This window comes from Aquarana catesbeiana, linkage group LG04 (assembly GCF_042186555.1).
Source record: "Aquarana catesbeiana isolate 2022-GZ linkage group LG04, ASM4218655v1, whole genome shotgun sequence".
Taxonomy (NCBI): domain Eukaryota; kingdom Metazoa; phylum Chordata; class Amphibia; order Anura; family Ranidae; genus Aquarana; species Aquarana catesbeiana.
In genome coordinates this window covers 674,623,765-674,649,027 of record NC_133327.1, presented here as the reverse complement: position 1 = coordinate 674,649,027, position 25,263 = coordinate 674,623,765, and the positions used below count along the sequence as shown (strand labels likewise).

At 44.1% G+C, this 25,263-nt stretch overlaps 1 protein-coding gene across 2 annotated transcripts in view; it reads right to left on the bottom strand.

Moving 5' to 3' along the window:
* The window catches only part of PLCB1 (phospholipase C beta 1), an 887,199-nt gene that overhangs the window by 280,297 nt on the left and 581,639 nt on the right, over positions 1-25,263 (bottom strand). For both annotated transcript variants that reach the window (XM_073628625.1, XM_073628626.1), the window contains exon 10: positions 17,162-17,308. In XM_073628625.1, coding sequence (XP_073484726.1) covers positions 17,162-17,308 — 147 coding nt within the window. The remainder of the gene's footprint in view (positions 1-17,161; positions 17,309-25,263) is intronic.

Genomic DNA, 25,263 nt, shown 5'->3' with positions numbered 1-25,263 from the left:
AGCACTGAATGTGCGCTCAGAAAGAACGCTGGATGCAGGACAGGCCAGTAGCTCAACTGCATATTGAGCAAGTTCTGGCTAGTGGTCCATCCTCAAGACCCAGTAACCCAGTGGATGGTCTGTTGGAAAGGTCTCCAAGTCTGCTCTTGCCCCTAGATATTCCTGCAACATGTAATGCAGACGCTGGCGATGGTTGCTTGAACCGACTAGACCTTGGCACTGAGGACTGAAAATTGTTTAAAGGCATCGGTCAGCCGGCCACCTTCTCCACCGCTCTTCCTCTGACTGATTGAAGCCTCAGCAACACATTGTCCAGCACCAGGAAATTGTAACCTCCCAGGGTCTGGAAATGCATTGCACAAACCTTTCTTCAAGGCCTCCTGAAGATGTTTCATCCACTGCTCCCTCTACGAAGGCAGGATGAGTTCTGCAACCTTACCCTTGTAACATGGATCAAGAAGGGTTGCCAGCCTGTAATGATCCCTCTCCTTGATACCACAAATCCTAGGGTCCTTTCACAGGCTTTGCAGAATCAGGGAGGCCATGCAGCGTAAGTTTGCAGAGGCATTAGATTCTGAGTCCTCTGGGTCACTAAGGATCACATGATCCGTAACAACCTCCTCCCAGCCATGTACAAATCCTTGGGTTTCTGGGGACTGAAAACCATCCCTTGAAGACTGCTGCTGAGTGTTATCCTCCACATCCATGCTGACACAATCCTCCTCCTCCTCCTCTTCTTCCTGTTTGTTTGGCGGGCCTGTAAGAATGCTATCTGGATAAAGGGGGCCTTGAGAGGTAAGGAAGTCCTCCTCTTCCTCCCGCTGTTCTGCCTCAAGTGCCCTGTCCATTATTATACGAAGCATGTGCTCCAACAGGAAGACTAGAGGGACAGTGTCACTGATGCATGCATTGTCGCTGCTCACCATCCTTGTGGCCTTCTCAAATGGTGACAGGACAGGCGTGCATCCTTGATCAGTAGCCACTGGCGTGGCGAAAAGAAGCCAAGCTCCCTTGACCCTGTCCTGGTGCCATACTCGCAGAGGTACTCACTGATGGCCCTCTGCTGCATGTGCAGCTGCTGCAGCATTGCCAACGTTGAGTTTCACCTGGTGGGCATGTCACAAATGAGGCGGTTTGTGACATGCCCATCCCTACTACTGGGCACACCTCTCCAGGCATTGGCCGAAGCACACTAAATATTCAGGCTGCCTATTTGACTTTCCAGCCCTCTATGTTCTGGAAAGCCTCCAGAATGCAGGGGGAAACAATCAACAATAGTTTTATATGGGCTCCATCACCATTCCAAAAATAATCAGATTTGTTATTTTCCTATATTTCTCCTTATGTTATTATATGTTTTTCTTCGTTTCTACATGTCCTTAATCACAGCAGTTCTAAACCTTATGTACATATCCTTTAATAGTGCAAAGCCCATTTCTGGTGCCTGTCTGACCTGAACTGGACCAGAATTAATTATCCAACAAAATTATAGAGAAACATTAGCAGTACAAAATAGCACTATAAAACAAAACTGCCTGGCAACAGATAAAACAATAGTGATGCCTTACAATATTTAAAGGCTAGTTGTGCCAACTATTACATTCAAAAATATCAGCCCTATGGATTTATGTCATAAAAAAATCCCAGTGCTGGTCCAGCTAATTTATCATGAGTTATGGGTCGATAGAAGCAGTTTATGTTTGTACAATATTTTTCATCTATGTTTAAAGTCTATATAATAATTTTCTCAACCAGTAAGCTCTGGTGTTTGACGGCACTTCTGAGGACAATTTAACACATGTATGCAGCATCATGGAAGTAGACTTTTTCACAGCACTGCATATGTGTTTGTGCTTGGAAGGTGCTTAATTGCACCCCTCAGCGTGGAGACCAAGTTGGTCCTGGTCTTAGTTCAGGGGTCTCAAACTGGCAGCCCTCCAGCTGTTGCAAAACTACAAGTCCCATCTCTGCCTGTGGGAGTCATGGTTGTAACTGAGGGCCGCCAGTTTGAGACGCCTGTCTTAGAGTATCGACCAGGAGTCGTTTTCTGATCATGTGATCACCCTCCATAGTTGAGACCTATTTTTACCACACCCCCCGACCACTGGTGTAGAGCCAGGGGTCGCGATGCTGACCCCACCCAATGCTCCAGGGGACCCGTGCGGCCTCCCAGTCACTTTCTGTTTTACAATGGGACAGGAGAGACGGTAGGGGGCGCATATACAGAAACCGATCCTTCCCATTTTCCTCCTGCAACCGCTAAAAGCTGGATCCTCCTCTCCCTCCTGCCGCCATTCAGTGGCTGCAAGGGGGGGAAATGTTCCTTATGCTATTCAAAATTAAATAATTCTAAACTCAGAACCATTTCATTTCATTGTGGCCCGCAACAAATCACTTAAAGTGGAGATCCACCCAAAAGTGGAAGCTCCGCTTATCTGCTTCCTCCCTCCCTCTAGTGCCACACTTGGCACCTTTCGGGGGGTAGGGGGGGGTAACGGGTACCTGTTTTTGACAGGTACCGCTTACCACTTCCGGGAGCCAGTGATGCAGCAATGTCCCTTGGAAGTTCGGCCCCCCTCCACCTTCTTCAACCACCGCTTCGTGCATACACAGTAGGGAAATAGCTGTAAAGCCAAAAGGCTTCACTGCCAGTTTCCCTTAGCACAAATGGCGGCGGCAGCTCCCTGAGAGCCGATCCAAAAATCGGCTGGGGTGCCGACATCGTGGGATCCCTTTACAGGTAAGTGTCCTAATGTTAAAAGTCAGCAGCTACAGTATTTGTAGCTGCTGATTTTTAATTATTTCATGGGGTGGACGGCGGAACTCCGCTTTACGTGGTCCTCACTCTTCAAAAGGTTGAGCATCCCCTGATCTAGTTAGTTGGTTGGCCTCTCTAAAGTAGACCAAGCATCCTGTTATGAACTTTGTTTATTTTATTGTGCATCACATAGAACTCTAGATTAGAAATATTATCTGTTCCACTTTAATTTTTTTATTGGATGTGCAAACAAAAAAAAAAAAGGCAGAACACGGATTCGCAATAACTCATAAAGTAGAAAACACCTGTTCATATATTGATTGGGAGATAAACTTTTTTTTTTCACGAGAGAGGGAGATTATTATTTCCTTATTGTAACGTCGTGTTTGTCTTAAAGGCTGTACAATGATACTTTTTCCCTGTGGAAAACACCACTATTTTCCAGCACAGGCTAGACAATTTACAGAGTAACTCCACTTTTGTTGATAAAAAGAACATTCCCCTCTAGGTGATCTATGTACATTGCAGGGCTTTGATCAAACTTTGTTGCAGATTCCTACCTTTTGTTATTCTGAAGGGATAGCTGTTAGTTTGTCTGTGTCCATGTGCTCAGTGAATCTGTATGGGAGTGATTTTATAATTATCCATCAGCTGCTGCACTTGCAGGGTTCTAATGGGGGAAGTGGAAGGGTCTTGTGTCCTTTTAGACGTGATTTCCCTTTGAGAGTATCTCACTAGACAAGTGTACTGCCGAAAAGTTTGTTAGTTTTCGTTTCATTCTGTTTTTTTTTTTGTTTATTTTTTTTTGTTTTTCAGGTCATTCGTTATGATCGCAATTCGTAAATTCATAAATTCGTAAATTCAAAAAATTTGTAAATTCAAAAAAATTCATAAGTTCCTAAATTCTAAAATGCAAAAACCTGAAAATGTGAAAATCTGAAATAATAACTAATAATAACTTTTCCAATGTCCAAATTTTCAAATTTATGATTTTTTTTCGAATTTACAAATTTTTTCAAATTTATGATTTTTTTTTTTCAAATTTACGAATTCACACATTTTTTAGAATTTACAAATTTTCGTATATTCAAATTTACGAATATTCGTTAAACAGGTTTTGTCGAAAATTCAGAACGAAACGAATTGCGCATGTCTATATCTCACCAAAAATGGCATTTTCGTTTGCAGGGGATGCCCAAAATCTGTATCTTGGTGCAGACTTCTGGGAAAAACAGTGAACCACACAAGCAGGAAATTACATTTCTGGGGGGGATTCTATACCCCATCTGTGTACAGAATGCATCCAGGTTGCCATATTGCATTGCATTTTGCAGAAAATTACAACGCTGCAGATTTGAAAGAATGGAAAGGAAAAGTAATTTTTAATAACATTCAATCACAATTGTATACACTATATTATTATTATTTTTATTTGCTACTTTTTTCTCCCACAAAAGTGAAGTTACCTGTTGAAACTGAACTCCAGGAAAAAAGCAAAATATGCAGATATAAGACATGCACGGGAGCTGTTTACCTGCAACAGGATTGTATATTATATTTTTAAGTATGGGGGCAACATGAAACATGGTCAGAAAGATACTCAAACATAATCTTGGCCTTACCTAAGAACCACCTATCCTATCAATGAAAGTGAAAGTCCAACCAATCTGGGTAGATGCTCTTGGCATTCTTCATCTTATAAGATCAGGATATTAAATTATATGGTCCCTGTTTGGACCTCATAATGTCCTGCATCCTAAAAGCCTCTACTTGGAAAGGTGAATAATGGTTTGTCCCACTGGATCCTTCAAATAATAAAAGAATAGAACTGGTGAATAAACCCTTTGGCGTGAAGTTCACAAACAACCTTGTTTTATGGGCTACTACACTGGTCTCCAAACTGTGGCCCAGGAGCTCAATTAAGCCCTTTGCTTTGTTGCCTTTATCCGGCCCTTGGGGCACTATTCCTTCCAGTGACACCAACACATGGGGCACTATTCCCCCGACTGACACCAATGATGGGGCCCTATTTCTCCCACTGACACCAACAATGGGGCACTATTCCTTCCACTAACACCAATAACGGGGCACTATTCATCCCACTGACACCAACGATGGGGCAATAATCAAACCCTTTGGTGTCCAAAACAGTTATTAGGTCTTGGTGAATACATACCTTTCAATTGAATTGTCCAAATATAAGTCCAGTCCAAAGGTCCTAAATAAGTGAATGAATCCATGATAAATGGGCAACTATTTAAACTAATATAGGGAAAAACAAATGCCAAGGATTTCTCCAGACAGGCTGTAGGATAAGGGTCATGATTATTTGATCATAGTAGGGAGGCACCATGGGTAAACTTCTTATGGAGACATTGCTGAGAAGGATCAGAAGAACATTCCTAAATGAAATCAGGGAAAAACCCTTGTGTATGGGATCTATCCAGGCAGGATCAGACAAACCAAGCTCTGATCAGATAAGGCCAATATGCAGATACTCAGACCCCCCATTATATCGGATCAGATGATTTATACCAGTCATGGCGAACCTTGGCATCCCAGATGTTTTGGAACTACATTTCCCATGATGCTTATGCACTCTGCAGTGTAGTTAAGCATTATGGGAAATGTAGTTCCAAAACATCTGGGGTGCCAGGGTTCGCCATCACTGATATGAATGAATGAATGAATGAAGGATTTGTATAGCGCTGCAAATGCGAACTGAATCACCTCATGGCGCTTGATCCGTGCTGATAGTCCTGTTTCTTAGAAGAGATGGGTCTTGAGTTTTTTTCTGAAGGCCTGATGATTTTCTTCCATGCGGATGTTGGCGGGTAGAGCGTTCCATAACCGTGGTCTTTGGACTGCAAATCTTTGTTCTCCTTTTTGATTAGTAGCGGGACTTGGGAATGATTAGGAGGTTTTGGTTAGGTGATTGAAGACTGCGCTTAGGTGTGTAGTGTTTTATTTTCTCGCATAGGTATTGTGGAGCGTTTCCTTGAGTGCATTTATGGATAAGGCAGAGGGTCTTGAACGTGATCCGGTCTTTTAAGGTTAGCCAATGTAGGCTCCTCAGGGATGGGGAGATGGATTTTTTTCCTGTTACCAGTCTTGCTGTAGTGTTTTGGATGACTTGTAGGCGTGCAATCTGGAATTTAGGTAGTCCTATGTAGAGGGAGTTTGCGTAGTTGAGCCGGGAATTGATGATTGTTTCAGCTACTGCTGCTTTGTCTTCTTCTGGAATGAAGGGGATGAGTCTACGTAGTAGGCGAAGGAAATGGTGAGATCCACTGACTACTCATTCTATTTATGCATCCATCGTCATTTCTGAGTCAAATATGACTCCGAGACTTTTGGCTTTGGTGCTTGGGGAGATGCTCTGTCCAAGGATGGTGGGTGATGTCAAAGGGTTCTTAGTTTTTGTATTACGATTTGCATGGAGGAGAAGAAGCTCTGTCTTGGATCCATTGAGTTTGATGGAACTCGTGGTCATCCAGTCGTCTATCAATGTGAGGCATTTTTCTAGTCGCTGGTAGTGGTCTTTTTGATCGGTGATGTGAAAGTAGAGTTGGGTGTCATCAGCATATGAGTGGAATCAGAGGTCCGATTTTCTAATGATTTGGAGGAGTGGACGGATGTACACTGATTTCTATAATAGGAAATGTATTGTGGTTTTGTAAATATTTCCCTTATTAATTATCATCAGGACTAATAAAATACAATGTTTCATTCATGTATTGTCAGGTAAATCTAGCGTATTTGTGTCCTGCAACTGCAGGCACACATTGGGACAGGGGGACTTGTGATACCATTGACTATACTAGGACTAGAGATGACCTTGGGTTCAGTACAAACCCAAAAGGTCATCCCTTCAACCTTCACACTACTTATTTAACTTATATGCAGAGTACATCATCTGAAACGCCAGGATCGACGAATCACAAGTCGGAATTAAGATCGCAGGGAGAAATATCAACAACCTGAGATATGCAGACGATACCACACTAATGGCAGAAAGTGAAGAAGAACAAAAGGGTCTCTTAATGAACGTGAAAGAGGAGAGCGCAAAAGCTGGCCTGAAATTGAACATTAAGAAAACTAAGATCATGGCAACCGGTCTCATCACTCCTTGGCAAATAGAAGAAGAAGAAATGGAAACAGTGACAGATTGTATCTTTCTAGGCTCCAAGATCACGGCAGACGGTGACTGTAGCCATGAAATTAAGAGAGGCTTGCTTCTTGGGAGGAAAGCGATGGCAAACCTAGACAACATTATAAAAAGCAGAGATATCACCCTACCGACAAAGTGCCGTATAATCAAAGCTATTCCCAGTAGTAACCTATGGCTGTGAAAGTTGGGAAGGCTGAACACCAAAGAATTGATGCTTTTGAACTATGGTGTTGGAGAAGACTCTTGAAAGTCCCTTGGACGGCAAGAAGATCAAACCAGTCAATCCTGAAGGAGGTCAACCCTGAGTATTCACTGGAAGGACAGCTCCTGAAGCTGAAACTTTAATGCGAAGAGAGGACTCATTGGAAAAGACCCTGATGCTGGGAAACATGGAAGGAAAAAGGAGAAGAGGATGACCCAAGATGGATAGTTAGCATCATTGAAACAATGAACATGAAGTTGAGGACAGCCTGGCGCGCTATGGTCCATAAGGTCATGAAGAGTCGGACACGACTAAGCGACTGAACAACAACAAAAACCTTCAAAATACATTTGAAAGTTGCTTTTTCTTTGTTTTTGTTTTTTTTGTTTTTAAAGTATTACCTCTCTCTATCTATTAAATGTACGAAACTGGTGGCCCTGGTATATAAACAAAAAATATAATAGAAAGTCTGCAAAAAATGTAGATCCCTGCTAATCTATTATCAGTGTGAACAGGGATGATCCTTTAAGAAGATGTAGGACATAAAATTAGATTGCAATTTTTTTTTTTTTTTTTTTTAAGTCTGCTCATCTCTAGTAATCTTTATATGAAGTGTACTTTATTTTAATGCAATAGAGGAAATATAAGCTGTATATAAACATATAAGAAAAATAATAAAAAAAAAAAAACTGTATCTAGGACTCAGTTGTGTCCATCACAAAATAAATTCACCAACACAGCTTCTGTTCTACTTCTTCAGAACGGATTACAGATGCTGAATGGGTCTGTGCACATTTTTAATAAAGGTTTGCCGTGACCCGTGCACACATTTCCAGCTATAATTTCATCTTAGAGGACTATGATTCTCATGCATTTGTGGAAGAACGGACAAAAAAATAAAAGATATTTCTGACAAAATTAAAATGCATGTTTCACACCTATTCATTTCATGCAATTACATCCCAGCTGTCTCTGATCTGCCGGCTGCATGTAAAGCATGTTTCATGAATAACTTGGGAGCGCCCTGCCCAACATTCTGCGCTCCAGACAGGCCACAAACGGCATTTTAGAATGTCAGCGAGAAGAAGAACAGATTACTCTATACACTGTCGGGTTCTGTTAGCTTGCTTGCTAAGTAAAATGAAGCATGTTCTGTGAAGTGATCCATATGGTAATTACTCTAAAGAGCCAAATCGGAAAGATTGGAGTCTAATAAATAAACATACATTTTAATGAACGTCACGGCTTCAACTGCTGGTCTGTTACTCAAAGGACACATGCTAATGGTATGTATTTGTTCTTTTTTGTTTTGTCGAAAGAATATGTTAACCTGACATTTCATATTCCTGATATATGCCTGCTTTACCATGTACTTGTATAAAATGTATCCAGTTCTCTTTTATTGCTTCTTTTGTGTGAAATCCCTGGTTTTCTTGCAGTCCCTCTGCTTTCCTATTAAAAACTAACTGCACAGCCATTCCGTGGGAAGACCAGTGTTCTGATATTTATCCACTTCCGGCTCTCTAAGAGCCCTTTCACACCGAGCCGCCCATAGCGTCGGCGGTAAAATGCCGCTATTTTTAGCGGCGTTTTATTGTCGGATTAGCGGCGCATTTCGACCTCTAGCGGGGCGCATTTACCCCCCCCCCCCGCTAGCGGCCGAGAAAGGGTTAAAACCGCCCGCAATGCATAGCAATAGCGGCGTTTTGCAGGCGGTATCCCAGCGCTGCCCCATTGATTTCAATGGAGGAGTAGTAAACACACCGCTCCTTCACCGCTCCAAAGAAGCTGCTGGCAGGACTTTTCCTGACGTCCTGCCAGCGCAGCGCTCCGGTGTGAAATCCCTCGGGCAGCTGTTTGAGGGCGGATTGCAGGCGCTATTTTTAACGCTATAGCGCCTGCAAAACGCCCTCGGTGTGAAAGGGGTCTAAGTGTCTTGCACAGCTGAGAACAGAGGGAATGTGATCACTTATATAAAAGAGGAAAAAAGGTAAAAAAAAGGTATTTACAATGTTCTTTTATATCTATACACACATTTTTTGCCTTTCATTTCTATTTTAAACCGCATGGGTTGTCTTAGGTGAGGGTTCACATATACTTTAAGTATAAAGAAGAAAAATATTATATATATATATATATATATATATATATATATATATATATATATATATGTAGGAAGGCCAGTATGGTGGCCTGAATTTATGGGAGGAGCCCGGGGGGTATTTAAGCAGCCCGCTCACCTGTGGTGCTTGTCGGTTTCCTGTGCGCGATATACGTCACTAGGCCGACTATTCCGATTTCAGCGTTCGCAAATACTTGGCTCACGAGTTCCCGCATTCGTGATCTCCGTGCCCGAGAGTTTTTGAAGTCCGCGTTTACCGATTCGTTCGCACCACGCGTCTGGCTGGGCTGTCGCAGGTAGGGTCCCCTCGGATTTTTGTTTTTACGTACTTTTATGTCATGTCACTAAACCGTGATATCAGAATTACGAATCACTCGCAAATTTCACGAACGTAACCGCATGTGTATTACTCGCACTGTCGTCATGTTACCATTTTGCGTTATCTGAGGAAACCATAGCGACGCAAGCGTCGCTTCATTTCAGACAGGTCTTAATTGTTAAACATGTGTCAGCAGACAGCCATAGCGATTCGTAAATGCATAAATCTTTTCGAACCACGTCAGTTCGATACCAATCATTTCTCATTTCTGAAACATTTCTAAACTCATTTCTAACATTTCAAATCATTTCAATAATTTCTCATTTCAGTCACCTACTGCGCTCCGATTCGAATCCAGTCGCACCTAAAAGATGCACCGATTCGCTCCGGTGTGCCCCAGTAGTCACGGCCTCATTTCAGTACATGCTCCAGAGTCATGTTATTATCAGTCATTCGTACCTCTGTCATGGTTATCATTTCATTACCACGTATCACGTTCCGACATGAATTCAGTCACATGGAAATGCACCGATTCATCTCGGCGTGCCCCAGGATTGGCCACATTTCAGTACATGCTCCGGAGTCCGAGTCGTAGTCAGTCGCTACAACAGCACGACCGATTCGCGCCTCCGTCATGGCAAACGATATGTTACACCTGCACTTACCGCGCTCCGCTTCGAATCCAGTCGCATCCTCCATGCACCGATTCGTTACGGCGTGCCCCAGGGCTCGGCCTCATTTCTGAAACACGCTCCAGAGTCCGGATCACAGCTAGTCGCAGATATCGGGCGACTGATCCGCATCTCTGTCATGGGAATTGCTACCATTTCACTCCCACAGCGCATCACCGTTTCGAAACAGTCGCATCCGACATGCACCGATTCGTCACGGAATGCCGCAGTTGATTCGGCCGTATCAATACCTATACCAGAGCTCGGTTAGTTGCCAGTCGCAAAATGCGGCACAACCAATGCGAGCCTCGGTCAAGGTAAATACATTTCTCTCATTTCGTTCATACTGCGCTCCGATTCGAATCCAGATGCATCAATCATGCACCGATTCGTCCCGGTGTGCACCAATGTTTTCTATTGCCTCATTTCAGTACATGCTCCAGAGCCCGGTTCACGGTCGGCTCAATCACGACACGACCGAGCCGGACCTCTGTCATGGAGTTCATTCATTTCATTATCAAGGCAAACATTTCAAAATCATTTCATTGTCACAAGGTTGCAAGCACCATACAAGTCATTGCTTCAAGGAAGTCAGCAAACCCTTCACGAGTTATCACCTTTCATTTTCCTCTAGGTCAGTCAAAGTCAGTAGGTCCACCCTGCACCAGGTTGGACGATATCCCCCCAGGTTACAGTCAACCAAAAAATACGAGCTCAAAGACAGGATAGTCTCATCAGATCAACCATGTCACAGGCCGGCAGTGAAGACTTCACGGCCCCTCTGTCACCTTCCCCGGTCTCAGAGAGCGGCAGCGTGCAGTCCCTCAGGGGATGGGCTATCCCCAAACTGACGGCGGAGCTAAGACGCAGAGGTGTGCCCTTCCCCGCTGCAGCGAGGAAAGGCAAGCTGTTCAAGCTCCTTTTTCCCCCACCAACAGCAGGACCCAGTACCCAACAGGCATCCCTTCAGTCAATATCTTCAGCCATCGCACAACTTCACACGATGGTGTCATCCCTGTCTACCTCGGTCTCAGACGTACAAACCAGGGTGGCACTCCTGGAGGCTTGACCGACCGCGGCTATCCCCGACCCAAACCTCAACACCCCTTTCTACAGGTACCACAGGCTGGAGCTCCATTGTCTACCCCTCCCATCTGGTTCCAACTAGCATCAGGAAGGACATTTTGGACGGCAGGGATGTCAACCTGGCCTCTCTCCTTATTTCTGTGCACGATCTGGCAGAAAATAAGGCCTACTCATGGGGGTACATATCGGTGGTCCTTAAAACCAAAGACCCCAGACTGAACCATAAGTTATCTGTCCCAGAATTCACCTTGGCCTTTGGCATGCTGAGAGACGTCCTATGCTCAGCCGCCCCCAGCAGAAGGGAAGAGCTGGATTTGCACCTCCATACGGTAGTAGACTTGGGCTACAAGTATGGAGGATTTTCCTTTTACGACTACCACCGTTCCTTTTCCGCAAAGGCTGCAGCCAGACTCACACAGTTCCAAACAACAACAAATTGGAGTCTCATGGACACAGAGCTCTTCTGCCGCCATTTTGCCGGCTTACGCTCACCCCTATGTGCGATTTGCCAGTCCTCTACCCACACTGCCACCTGGTGCGCCAATGCGACTATCAAACGTCCTTTCGAATTTCCCTCTACCTCCGGTGCACTTCAGGGTCAGTCGGCCCCTGAACAAACGCCTCAGGTGGACAAATTCGGACGCCCAGTCCGAACCGTGGGAGGGGCAGCCATCTGCAATAATTACAATTATGGGTCCCGCAACTTCAGTCAGTGCCGCCTACCCCACATCTGCACCTTATGCCAAAGAGCGCACCCAAGGAACTTGTGCGAAGTCAAAACAACAGAAGAGGGCATGACTAAGCCGGATCAATGTCTTATGGCTAAGACTCTACCTCACCTCACATCCCACCCCCTCTCTGGCCACCTACCTTATTCAGGGCTTTACAGTAGGCTTTCACACCGGCCTCATTTCACTACCTCACAGTACGTACGAATGTGGGAATCTTCGTTCAGCAGCCATCGACGAACAAGCCATAGATCGGCTCTTACAAGCAGAAGTAGACCGAGAGTACGTTATAGGCCCTTTCACTCAGCCCCCTTTCAGCACTTGGAGAGTCAGCCCTATTGGGCTTGTCAAGGGCAAAATTCACAAATAAATTACGTTTGGTGTACGACCTGTCTGCACCTCATTCTTCCCACATCCCCAGTCTCAATTCCCTGATTCCCTCCGAAGAATTCTTCCTAAAATATTCCTCCGTAGACATGGCGATACAAGCAGTCATCAAAGCAGGTACAGGTGCCTGGCTTTCCAAAGCCGACATCTCGGATGCCTTTAAGCTCCTGCCTATCCACCCATCCCTTTGGTGCTGGCATGGCATCAAGTGGAAGGAGGCATATTATTTTGCCACAAAACTGACGTTCGGTTCAAAGAGTAGCCCTTGGCTCTTCGACACATTCGCTCAGTCCCTTGCTTGGATACTGTTACACAAGGCTCAGTGCCAAGAAGTCATCCATTACCTGGACGACTTCCTACTAATAGAATCTCCCAGCAAGCCCCCAGGAGACCTCGACAAACTCAGAGCAATATTCGGAAAACTCAATGTTCCCATCGCCGAGCACAAAGTAGAAGGCCCAGCACACAACATCACCTTTCTCGGGGTCAACTTAGACACCGGCGCTATGCAAGCCAGTCTCCCCCTCGACAAACTAACCCGCATTAGGGCGGTCCTTCACAAATTTACCCACACCAAGGGGTGTACCAAGAAGCAGTTGCAATCTCTCCTGGGAATGCTGAATTTCGCCAGGCGAATTATTCCACAAGGCCGCACCTTCGTGTCACGCCTGCTGAGATTCCTGCCAGAAACACAAGACCCCGATCAGATCTTAAATCTAGACTCCGCAGCAATAGCAGACCTATCTATGTGGGACGAATTCCGGTCCGCCTGGAATGGTATATCCCTATTAAACCCATGGTTTCGGCCCTGTCACCCCAGGTGGTGACAGACGCTGCAGCCACCACAGGTTTCGCGGCAATTTTTGGCCATCATTGGTTTTCAGGACCCTGGCCTCAACAGATACTGTTGATACCCGGCTTTATTCATACATCTTCCCTCTTCGAACTCTATCCCATAGTAGCAGCTGCACAACTCTGGGGTCACCATTGGACAGGGCAAACAGTAATCTTCACCACCGACAATCAGGCCACGGCAGACATCATCAACAAAGGCAGGTCCAAGTCCCTAGCAGTCATGTCCTTCCTGCACAGATTGGTACAACTGTCCTTACAGCATCAGTTTAACATACACTGTGCATTTATTCCAGGCAGATACAATTTAGCTGCTGACGCACTGTCACGTTTTAACTACACCTCTTTTTCAAACAGGTTCCCGGAGCCGATCCAGTGTCGGCCCCTATCCCTGTCTGGTCACAACTGACCCTGGACTAGTTCAACATTTACAAGGAGCAACGCAGCTCATCAATCACTCACTCTCTCATAACACACTCAAAGCCTACCAGACAACTTGGAAGGCGTTCAATAAATTTCTCACACCCTGCTGTAAAGGACCAACAGATGTCAAACAGGTACTGGCCTTCATTTCATACTGCCACACTCAGCTGGCCTTATCTTACAATACCATTCGGCTATACCTAGCCGGCATACAACATTTCGTGACCCTGGAAGACCCCACATAATCTTCACTGTTCTCATCACACGCTATACGAGCCATCCTAAGGGGCATTCAGAAACAACAACCAGTGATCAGCACCAAGCGCTTACCCATTACGGGGCCCATCTTCAGGGATATGTCGACTATTCTGGCTACTTCGCCATTCGGTCTGCTGCCCAGCACGGTCCTACAAGCAGCCATATATTTGGCTTACTACGGGTTCTTGCGACCTGGCGAATTCACCTATAACAACCCCACAGACCAAGTATTATGCAGACGGCACTTGCTTCGCCACCAAGACCATTTCATCCTTCACTTCGAGGTTTCTAAAACTCAGCAAACAGGCTCTGGAGTGGACATTCACCTCTACAGAACCAATAACAGCTGGTGTCCAGTCACCGTACTTAATCGTCTCCTCTCACTCCTGCCTGAACAATCGGACACCAGTCCTCTTCTACCATTCCCAGTTAAACCCTTAAACGCCTGTCAGTTTGTAAAACACATAAGGATACTTCTCCGCAATCTTCACCTTAACCCCAGTCAGTACTCCGGACACTCCTTCCGCATCGGAGCAGCCTCCGCAGCATCCCGCCATGGGGTTCCAGACCACATCATCAAAAGACTAGGCAGAGGCAAATCAGCCTGCTTCGCCCGGTATATACCCAATCCTCAAGTAGAGATGGCACAGGCATTCTCCAAATTGGCTCAATGAATACCTGAAAACCAATAAAATATTATACCCCTACCTGAATGTTTTTGCCCCCTTATTTTGGCATACCGGCCATTAGACCAAGGCACACTTTCAGGTCCATTTCATATGGTAAGTCCACACTTCCAGGTCTATTTCCGATGGTAAGTTTTATGTTAACTACAAATGTTATCTATGTCCATATCGGACATAGGGCTCCACCCATAAGTAGGAAGGCCAGTATGGTGGCCTGAATTTATGGGAGGAGCCCGGGGGGTATTTAAGCAGCCCGCTCACCTGTGGTGCTTGTCGGTTTCCTGTGCGCGATACCCACCCTCCCATCCCCATTTCAAGGCATTCATTTCATTCACTCATTTCATTTCATTTCTCTCTACAGAATAATCATTTCTTAAAACCAGGGTATGCCCCCTTATTTTGGCATACCGGCCATTAGACCAAGGCACACTTTCAGGTCCATTTCATATGGTAAGTCCACACTTCCAGGTCTATTTCCGATGGTAAGTTTTATGTTAACTACAAATGTTATCTATGTCCATATCGGACATAGGGCTCCACCCATAAGTAGGAAGGCCAGTATGGTGGCCTGAATTTATGGGAGGAGCCCGGGGGGTATTTAAGCAGCCCGCTCACCTGTGGTGCTTGTCGGTTTCCTGTGCGCGATACCCACCCTCCCATCCCCATTTCAAGGCATTCATTTCATTCACTCATTTCATTTCATTTCTCTCTACAGAATAATCATTTCTTAAAACCAGGGTATGCCCCCTTATTTTGGCATACCGGCCATTAGACCAAGGCACACTTTCAGGTCCATTTCATATGGTAAGTCCACACTTCCAGATCTATTTCCGATGGTAAGTTTTATGTTAACTACAAATGTTATCTATGTCCATATCGGACATAGGGCTCCACCCATAAATATATATATATATATTGTATGTGTATGTATATATATATATATATATATATATATATATATATATAGATATATCTCTCTCTCTATATATATATATATGTATATACCATACTACTAAAAAACGCCATTAAACTGCCATAAAACTATCCCCTATTTTGTAGACACTATAACTTTTACACAAACCAATCAATATACGCTTATTGCAATTTTTTTAACCAAAAATATGTAGAAGAATACATATCGGCCTAAACTGAAGAACTGTAAACTGTTTTTTTTTATATATTTTTGGGGGATATTTATTATAGCAAAATGTAAAAAATATTGCTTTTTTTAAAAAAATGTCGCTCTTTTTTTGTTTATAGCGCAAAAAATAAAAACCGCAGAGGTGATCAAATACCACCAAAAGAAAGCTCTATTTGTGGGGCAAAAAGGACATCAAATTTTGTTTGGGTACAACATCGGACGATCCACGCAATTGTCAGTTAAAGCGACGCAGTGCCGAATGGCAAAAAGTGCTCTGGTCAGGAAGGGGGTAAATCCTTCCGAGGCTGAAGTGGCTGAAGTGGTCCTGCTAGTAAGTCCCGATCACTGCTTGGCGCCGAGCCAGTCACTAGTACTGGTTGCACCCGCATACTCCTCCTGCATTCTGTATAGTGAAGACATCTTACACAGTATGTGAACACTCTATAACTCTTGGGTTTCTTGGAGTGTCCGGGACCTGCAAATATAGCACCGGGTCTCATGTCCTGGGGCATCCAAGTACCAATAGGCATACACTCTTAAGGGAAAGGTGGCTGCTATAGGTGAAACCCTGCAAAAGCCTGTTTTTTTTTTTCGCAGAACAGGACGCAAATGGGTAAAGCTTCCATTCACTACTGCTTCTTCAGAGATTTCCTCCACCGGGACCATCATGGCAACTTGCCCAATTCAAACTTGTGAGGACATCTTACACTGTATGTGAACATTCTATAACTCTTGGGTTTCTTGGAGTGTCCCAGGCCTGCGATTATAGCACCAGGTCTCATGTCCTGCGACATCCAAGTACCAATAGGCATACAACATTAAGGGAAAGGTGGCTGCTATAGGTGAAACCATGCAAAAGCCTCGCTGTTTTCACCGAACAGGACACAAACAGGTAAAGCTTCCATTCACTACTGTTTCTTCAGCGATTTCCTCCACCAGGACCATCATGACAACTTGCCCAATTCAAACTTGTGAGGACATCTTACACAGTATGTGAACATTCTATAACTCTTGGGTTTCGAGGAGTGTCCCGGTCTTGCGAATATAGCATAAGGTCTCATGTCCTGGGACATCCAAGTACCAATAGGCATACAACATTAAGGGAAAGCTGGCTGCTATAGGTGAAACCCTGCAAAAGCCTTGCTGTTTTCGCAGAACAGGACACAAACATGTAAAGCTTCCATTCACTACTGTTTGTTCAGAGACCTCCTCCACAGGGACCATCATGCCAACTTGCCCAGTGCAAACTTGTATGTTTATAGAGCAGATTATTTATTGGACAGGTTAGAATCTACCAATAACTAATAAAGGGATGACATATAGATACTATAGAAAAAAAAAGACAACATTCTCTCACCTGTGAGGTAGGTATTATGTGAGGAATTAATAAAATAATGGGAAAGGGGCTGAGACATATCTTCATTTAAATCCAGTTTCTCAGGCGGTACTACTCCATTTTCTTCTCCATTTAGATAGCGAATAAATCCTTCCACAGATATCTGACCTAAAACAAAAAAAAAAAATGAATATGTAAATGTACATTAAGGTTTATTTATCACATTTGGTACATGTTCTTTTGAAGAAATTCCATAGATTTCCCATCTGTGTACCATTGGGGAGATTCCCCTTCACTTTCTGTCCCATAACAGGAAGTGAGTGTCCCCACTGGAAAATGTACCCTCTATTAGTGTTCTAATGTCAACCCAACATTTGGGATTTTTTCATTGACAGTGTTAAACAGGATGAAATAGAGAGGGTCAATCCCCCTAACAGGGGCACAGACAGCAATAAAAAGGTGTTCTAGTCCCTCCCCCCTCTATCCAAAATGTAAAAAAAAAAAAGTTTTCGCCTTTAGTTGCACTTTAAATTCCTTGATTGCCAGGAGCCACATTTGATTCATTCTTATGCCCTGTACACACAGTCAGAATTTCTGACAACAAATGTTTGATGGGAGCTTGTTGTCGGAAACTCCGACCGTGTGTAGGCTCCATCGGACATTTGCTGTCGGAATTTTTCGACAACAAAAATTTGAGAGCTGGGTCTCAAATGTTCCGACAACAAAATCCGTTGTCGTAAATTCCGAGCGTGTGTAGACAATTCCGACGCACAAAATTCCACGCATGCTTGGAATCAAGCAGAAGGAGCCGCACTGGCTATTGAACTTCCATTTTCTCGGCTCGTCGTACGTCACCGTATTCCCACGTTCGTGATTGTTGGCCAACATTTGTGTGACCGTGTGTATAAAAGACAAGTTGGAGCCAACATCCTTCGAACAAAATTCCACGGTTTTGTTGTTGGAAAGTCCGATCGTGTGTACGGGGCATTACTGTAAAGCCTGAGATTTTTTTTGTATGTAGGTAAGTAGGCTTGGTGGGCAGTGGCAGCAGTTGCTAATCGCTGCTCCTCTAAAAGTGTTAACAGTAACTAAGAAATGATCCTTCTTTTTAGTAGTAACATAGCGGTCATTTGACCACCATTTGCTATTGGCATTAGAGAGAGTCCAGCATAGGACCAAAGTGTCCTCTGTCATGGGCTCCAAGAGCCATCTTGGGAGAGCCTGTACATTTTTGGGCTCTATTGAGATTTTGGCAACCATTTTGGACTTGGACCAGATGTGATATTTATAGCACAATACGTGTTACAAAGGCGCTCTTTACTAGTAGGAAATGTAGTCAGGAAGATGACCTCTGGTGGGGACAGATATGCTTTTAGTATGATCCTGTGTTTGTAGGGATAGATAGGCTCTGAACAGGCTGCACCCTTGCAGCAGGGACCAAGTGAGGTCAGGAGAGACTGGGAGGCCTATCTTCTGGAAACTCTAAGATTCGAAATGCATAGGTGGTTTTTATAATGTTTTACATGTCTTTTCAATTAGGGAATACAATTTTTTGGGTGTCATCCTGAGTGCCGATCAACCCTTTCCTTACTCTGGTACGTTGGAGGTTTCGGCAGCCTCGAGGTCTCAGCACCGAGCAGAGGTGTTATGTGGGAAGGTTGTAGTGCCTACACACCTGTTTTGCCCCAAAGTAAAGCTTGTCCGCCCGGTAGAGCACCACTAGGCAGGGTAAAACTCTTCAATGGAAACTCAAACACAACAAAGCTCTTTTATTCTCCCTAGGTGTTAAGAAAATACTTTAAACCTGAATTGTTTCTGTCATCACAGTGTTTATTGCAGAACTTCAACTGTTTGACCTAAATATGTTACTGAATTTGCTGGTGTTTTTAGACGATCAGTCTCTTAAAGGAACAGTTGTGTTGCTTTGAACTCTCTGCTACCCATAAGCACCCACCACATCTCTAGACAAGAAATCCAGCAGATGGAAAATGGTTAAACACTTCTTATGAACAGTTTTGTAATGTTGTCCATGGGGTTGGCCAAATAATCTCATTACCCATGTAGGCTCTGCTTTCTGTTTGCTCCTTGATGGTTCTCTTATCTTACTACATGTCTACCACACAAAAGATCTTGACACCTTCAATGATTGGTAGCCATATATTATGGGAGCTAGTCCCATGGAGCCAAACATGTGGCCTTTTGGTGCTTGCCATGTGGCCCTTGGACCCCAGCAGTCAGCAGTGGGAGTATTGACTTTATAAAGGGACTGTAATTGCAGCCATCTCTAGCGGCTTCATGCTTCATGTTCCCACTTTTTGACTGTCTCCTACAGCATATCTTGAAGTTCAACCACATCTGTAGTACGAATTGCTGCCCCTCCCTCTGCAATTAATTCTCTGTTTTACTGTTAGGAGAGTAAAATGTGCTCCTATGCACCACCCTTTAGCTTCCTGGCTCCAATATTTGTGCCAAGCCTTGTCTTGCGTTGCTACTGTTGTTTGACCTGCTTGCCAGATCCTTGCCTGGACATGGATTATTCCACCAATTGCTGCCCCTTGTCTCGATAACAGATATGCTCCTGACTGCCGCCTGCCCTGACCCTTACCTGGATAACAGATATGCTTCTGATTGTAGCCTGCCTAAACCCTTACCTGAATAACAGATATGCTTCTGATTGTAGCCTGCCTAGACCCTTACCTGGATAACAGATATGCATCTGATTGTAGCCTGCCTAGACCCTCACCTGGATAACAGATATGCTTCTGATTGTAGCTTGCCTAAACCTTTACCTGGATAACAGATATGCTTCTGATTGTTGCCTGGCTAGACCCTTACCTAACACAGTTTACTATTCTTCAGGTATGAATGAACACAGTGAATGATTGGTACCAATCACGGTGTTAATTTAGAAAAGGAAGGGGCTGGTAAATGGCATATATACAGAACACTGGCATACAATATAAGTGGTCACTTCCATGGCCCCTTCCCCGCTCTCCATCCTAAAGATCCACATGTCTGTCTGCAGCAGCTGGCAGGAGAGGAGAGGAGGGAAGCCAGCTGCTGCTGAGCAAGCGCTTGCTCAGTGCCGTCACCCTTCTTCATTCTCTCCCCGCCAAGGTATTCCACTGAGGAGCACAGGATGCAGTTTCTCCCTTCTGAGCCCAGAGGAGGTTCAAATGCGTGTTTAGACTGGGCTTAATTGCAAAGTCGCACGCTCCAAGGTGAGCGTTCACTACCTAGGGGATCACTGAAGGGAGGATACCTTGGCACATCGGATCACCTACCAAGTTGTTTTGGATTGCATGGACTACGCAGTGCATTTATTATAGGCACAGCAGGACACTTTGTCTGCACATGAGCACTTTGATATTTGATATTTGATTTTTCACAAAATACTTTATGGACTTTTTGCAAATTTTTTTGAATTTTATGTTTTTTTTCACATGAGCACTATATATTTATTGTGCATCCGAGTTTTTCACTCCCTTGATTTTTATACGGTCACTTCACTTATTGATCATTATTTGTGTGTTTATGCTATTTATGTATGCATTTGGTGTTCATATTATTGGGTGTGTATTGCGTATCATTTAGCACAGCACTGTTTTCATATCTATTAATCATATTCTGATTTTGGCTGCTGTATTATATATTGATTAATTACCTTTTTATTTTATATTTTTTTGATTTACACAATGAGATACTCATCATATTTATAGCCCTGCGTATATGCTTATTCATTTATACTTGCACAATTTGTGAGACGTGTTCAAGGCTAGCAGCTTTCCTTCTCTATATATTTACTGGGCATTTGGTCAGTGGTGGCTCGCAGGATCCTTTGTGTTTTTTATTACTATTATTATTATTATACAGGATTTATATAGCGCCGACAGTTTACGCAGCGCTTTACAACATTAGGGCAGACAGTACAAGTACAATACAATTCAATACAGGAGGAATCAGAGGGCCTTTTAGGCTTGATTTACTAATTAGACTGTTCACTCTGCAAGTGCGGCTGCTCCAGAGCTTAGTAAATGAGGGGAAGCTCTGCTGACTTCCATCATCCAATCGTGTAAGCAAGCCAAAATGATGTTTTTGTTTTTTTTTTCCACCTTCACGTGATTGGGTATTCTTTGCAAAGTAAAGCTTTACCTCATTTACTAAGCAACTGCACTTTGCAAAGTGCACAGCCTATTTGCCTTTAGTAAATCAACCCCATCATGTCTGTGGTTTCTCACCATGCTTTGGCAGTTTTCCGTAGCATTACATATAATGAATATTACACGGGGTCCTTTGGTGATGTCTGGGACTTTAGTTGAGGCCCAGTACACTGTGCAACCGCAGATCAAGAACATCTTTGATGGGAGCATCAGTTTTTTTTTTTATGCATGCCAATTATTAGGTACTCTTTTAAGTAGGCATAGCACAGCATTAAATAAATGTTTTCTTAACAGACCTTATTCAATTAGTGAACTACTGCATGCCTAAGTGCTTCTTATTGGGGACAGATTGCCTTTAAGTATTGCTAACGCACCAATTACAAAACACTCAGTTATATATTTTTTTCCCCTTATTTTAATCAAGGAAAGGCATTTTCATCTCCGCTGAAGTCACAAATTGGTAGCGATATCTGAATGCAATGCTTTTTTTTCTGTGCGTGTCAACACTTGCGACACTACAGAGAATTGAAACAAAGCTCTGAAATGCCACCCGGCTTTTGTACATTTTCACAGATCCTGGAGCCGGGCACAGACCTGCAGGCAGGACAGCCTAAAGATCACACAGATAATTGAGGCTATTTACTCTACACAGAAATCCTTTTCTTGGAAGCGAGGATAAAAATGCCAAGTGCTTAAATTTCAAACCCTTTGGCAACAGGAAGCTAAAATTACTTTTCTGAACTAAGAGTGTCTTCAATTTTATTCAGAGACGTACAGCCAAGAAAAGAACACTCATGAATCTTTATTTCTTTACCAAACAGAACCTGTTTCCCTGAAAATTAGGTAACACAGTCCTCATCAGACGGAGAACAAGCGCTGCTTCCCCAACCGCTTCTCCGACTACAAGGGCAGCCTGGTGTCCGGCCAGGGCAGTGACGTGGGGGCTGTGATCAGGACCATAGTTACATAGTTAGTCAGGTTGAAAAAAGACACAAGTCCATTTAGTTAAAAAAAAATTAAAAAAAAAAAATACAATCCCATATACACAAACCTACACCCACAATTGACCCAGAGGATGGCGAAAAACCCCAGCAAAGCATGCTCCAATTTGCTACAGCGGGTGAAAAAATTCCTTCCTGATCACCCGAGAGGCAATCGGATTTTCCCTGGATCAACTTTACCTATAAATGTCAGTATCCAGTTATATTATGTACATTTAGGAAAGACTTTTTTAAAGCAATCTACTGAGCTAGCCAGAACCACCTCTGGAGAAAGTCTATTCCACATTTTCACGGCTCTCACTGTGAAGAAACCTTTCCGTATTTGGAGATGAAATCTTTTTTCCTCTAGACGTAAAGAGTGCCCTCTTGTCTCCTGTGATGACCTTACCAAGTTCACGATATAGACCACTTATATATGTGTACATATTGATCATATCCCCCTTAATCTCTTCTTCTTAAGAGGGAATAAATTCAGTTCCTCTAATATTTCCTCATAGCTGAGCTCCTCCATGCCTCTTATCAGTTTGGTTGCCCTTCTCTGCACTTTCTCCAGTTCCCCAATATCCTTTTTGAGAACTGGTGTCCAAAACTGAATTGGACAGCATGGTCCAGCAGCTGCCCAGGGCGGCCAGGAGGGCGGGCTGTATAGGGGTCTGGCCGGGGGTGGCATACATGCTCTACCACGTCTCCCAGTGCCCTGCGTTCAGTGCTCACAGGGACACCTACCTCCACCGAGCCAGCTCCGTCATCGAGTGGTGCATGCTGCACTATGACTGGGAGCTGGACCAGGAGACCCGGGCGTTCTTCCTGCTGGGTGGTGCTGGGGTCTATGCCACAGCCGCGATGATCTACAAGTCGCTGGGATGGGCAGACTACACTAAGCCGCGGGACAGTTTCCGGGAGCTGGGGGACGTGTATACTGCTCCGCCTCCTGGAGTGTGGAGCCGACTAACTGTTCGTGGGCAGTAGCGGCTATCTGTGTGCTGCCCTGGTCCTCCTGCTGCGGGGCACAGAAGGTGATGCCCCCGACTGATGTGCTCTCTAGGCCGGCGCCTACCTTGCCTATAGGTAGCACTGGCCCTGCCTGCAGGAACCATAGAAACAGGGCAGTGGATAAGAGGGTACCACTGGTCCTCCTGTACGGGACCTAAGCCAGCAGGGAGGCCCAGGCAGCAGGATGAATTGGATGTGGGCAGGGAAGGTGATCTGCAAGGCAGGGAACAAATCCCTTGTATGGCTCTCTCTGCAGTTGCTGAAAGCTGGCTTTTTTTCTTCTTTCAAGAATTTGAACAAGCTGAATTTGGAAGCTGATTGGCTACTATGCACAGTTGCAACAGATTTTGCGCTTTCCGGTTTTGGTAAATCAACCCCATTGTGAGTATGCAAAGTAATTCATGAAAAAAATCATTGCAAAAGTAAGAATTTTATTTCCCATGACTATTTCTTTCAGCTGAATATGTGTTAATACTTTTGGAAGAATTGGCAGTTTACTTCCACTCCCATGGCATCCACAAGAAAGGAGGCTACTGTTATATTTTTATTCCTTAGGTTTGGTTAGGATAAATGATGTAAGTATCTGGGAAATAATCCCAAAATCCTCTCTACTAAAATAAGATATTTGAAATGAAAAAACAAGTTCTTTTCAAGATATAAAACATATGCTGTATTCCACGGGTGCTCAATCTGTGGCCCTCCAGCTGTTGCAGAAACTACAAGTCCCATGAGGCATTGCAAGCCTGACAGGTACAAGCATGACTCCCAGAGGCAGAGGCATGATGGCACTTGGCAACAGCTGGAGGACCACAAGTTGAGCACCCATGCTGTAGGACTCTGGGACTCTGTGCAGGCCAGTAAAGTTCCTCAACCCCAAACTCGCTCATCCATGTCTTTATGGACCTTGCTTTGTGCACTGGTGAGCAGTCATGTTGGAACAGGAAGGGGCCATCCTCAAACTGTTTCCACAAAGTTGGGAGCATAAAATTTTCCAAAATGTCTTGTATGTCGACACCTTAAAACGGTTGTAAACCCTGTCCAAAAAAACAAAACAAAGAAAACCTGTAATACAAAGGCATAAAGAGCTAGTATGCATCACATACTAGCTCATTATGAAATACTTACTTTAGAACGAAGCCCCCGCAGTGGTGCCTGGTCACCGCTGAGGGGGCTGACATGTTCCCCCAGCATTACTTCCGGGTTCGCGGGCTTCGGCGCTGTGAGTGGCCGGAGCTGTGATGACATTCCCATAGACCCACTCCTAAACCTTGTGGACAGCCTTCCCAGAAGAGTTGAAGCTGTTATAGCTGCAAAGGGTGGGCCAACTCAATATTGAACCCTACGGACTAAGACTGGGATGTCATTAAAGGTCATGTGCGTGTAAAGGCAGGCGTCCCAATACTTTTGATAATAAAGTGTGTGTGTGTATGTATATATACATACACACATACACACACACACACACACACACACACTACTGTGCAAAAGTTTTAGGCAGGTGTGAAGAGATGCTATAAAGCAAGAATGCTTCCAAAAATATATATTGTATTGTTTATTTTTATCAATTTACAAAATGCAAAGTGAGCGAACAGAAGAAAAATCTAAATCGAATAAATCTTTGGTGTGACTATCCTTTGGCTTCAAGCCAGCATCAATTCGTAACACTTGCACACTTTATACACTTGCACAAAAACAGGGATTTTGTAGGATTAGAGTCAAGTGTATGATTAACCAATTATATCAAGCAGTTGCTAATGATTATCAATTTCATATGAAGGTTGAAACGCAGTCATTAACTGAACCAGAAAAAGCTGTGTAGGAAGCTTAAAACTGGGCGAGGAACAGCCAAACTCTGCTACTAAGATGAGAATGTGGAAGTTTCAAGTTTGGGGTTGATTTACTACAGGCAAATAGACTCCAGAGCTTAGTAAATTACGTAAAGCTTCACTTTCCAAGAGTACCCAATCAC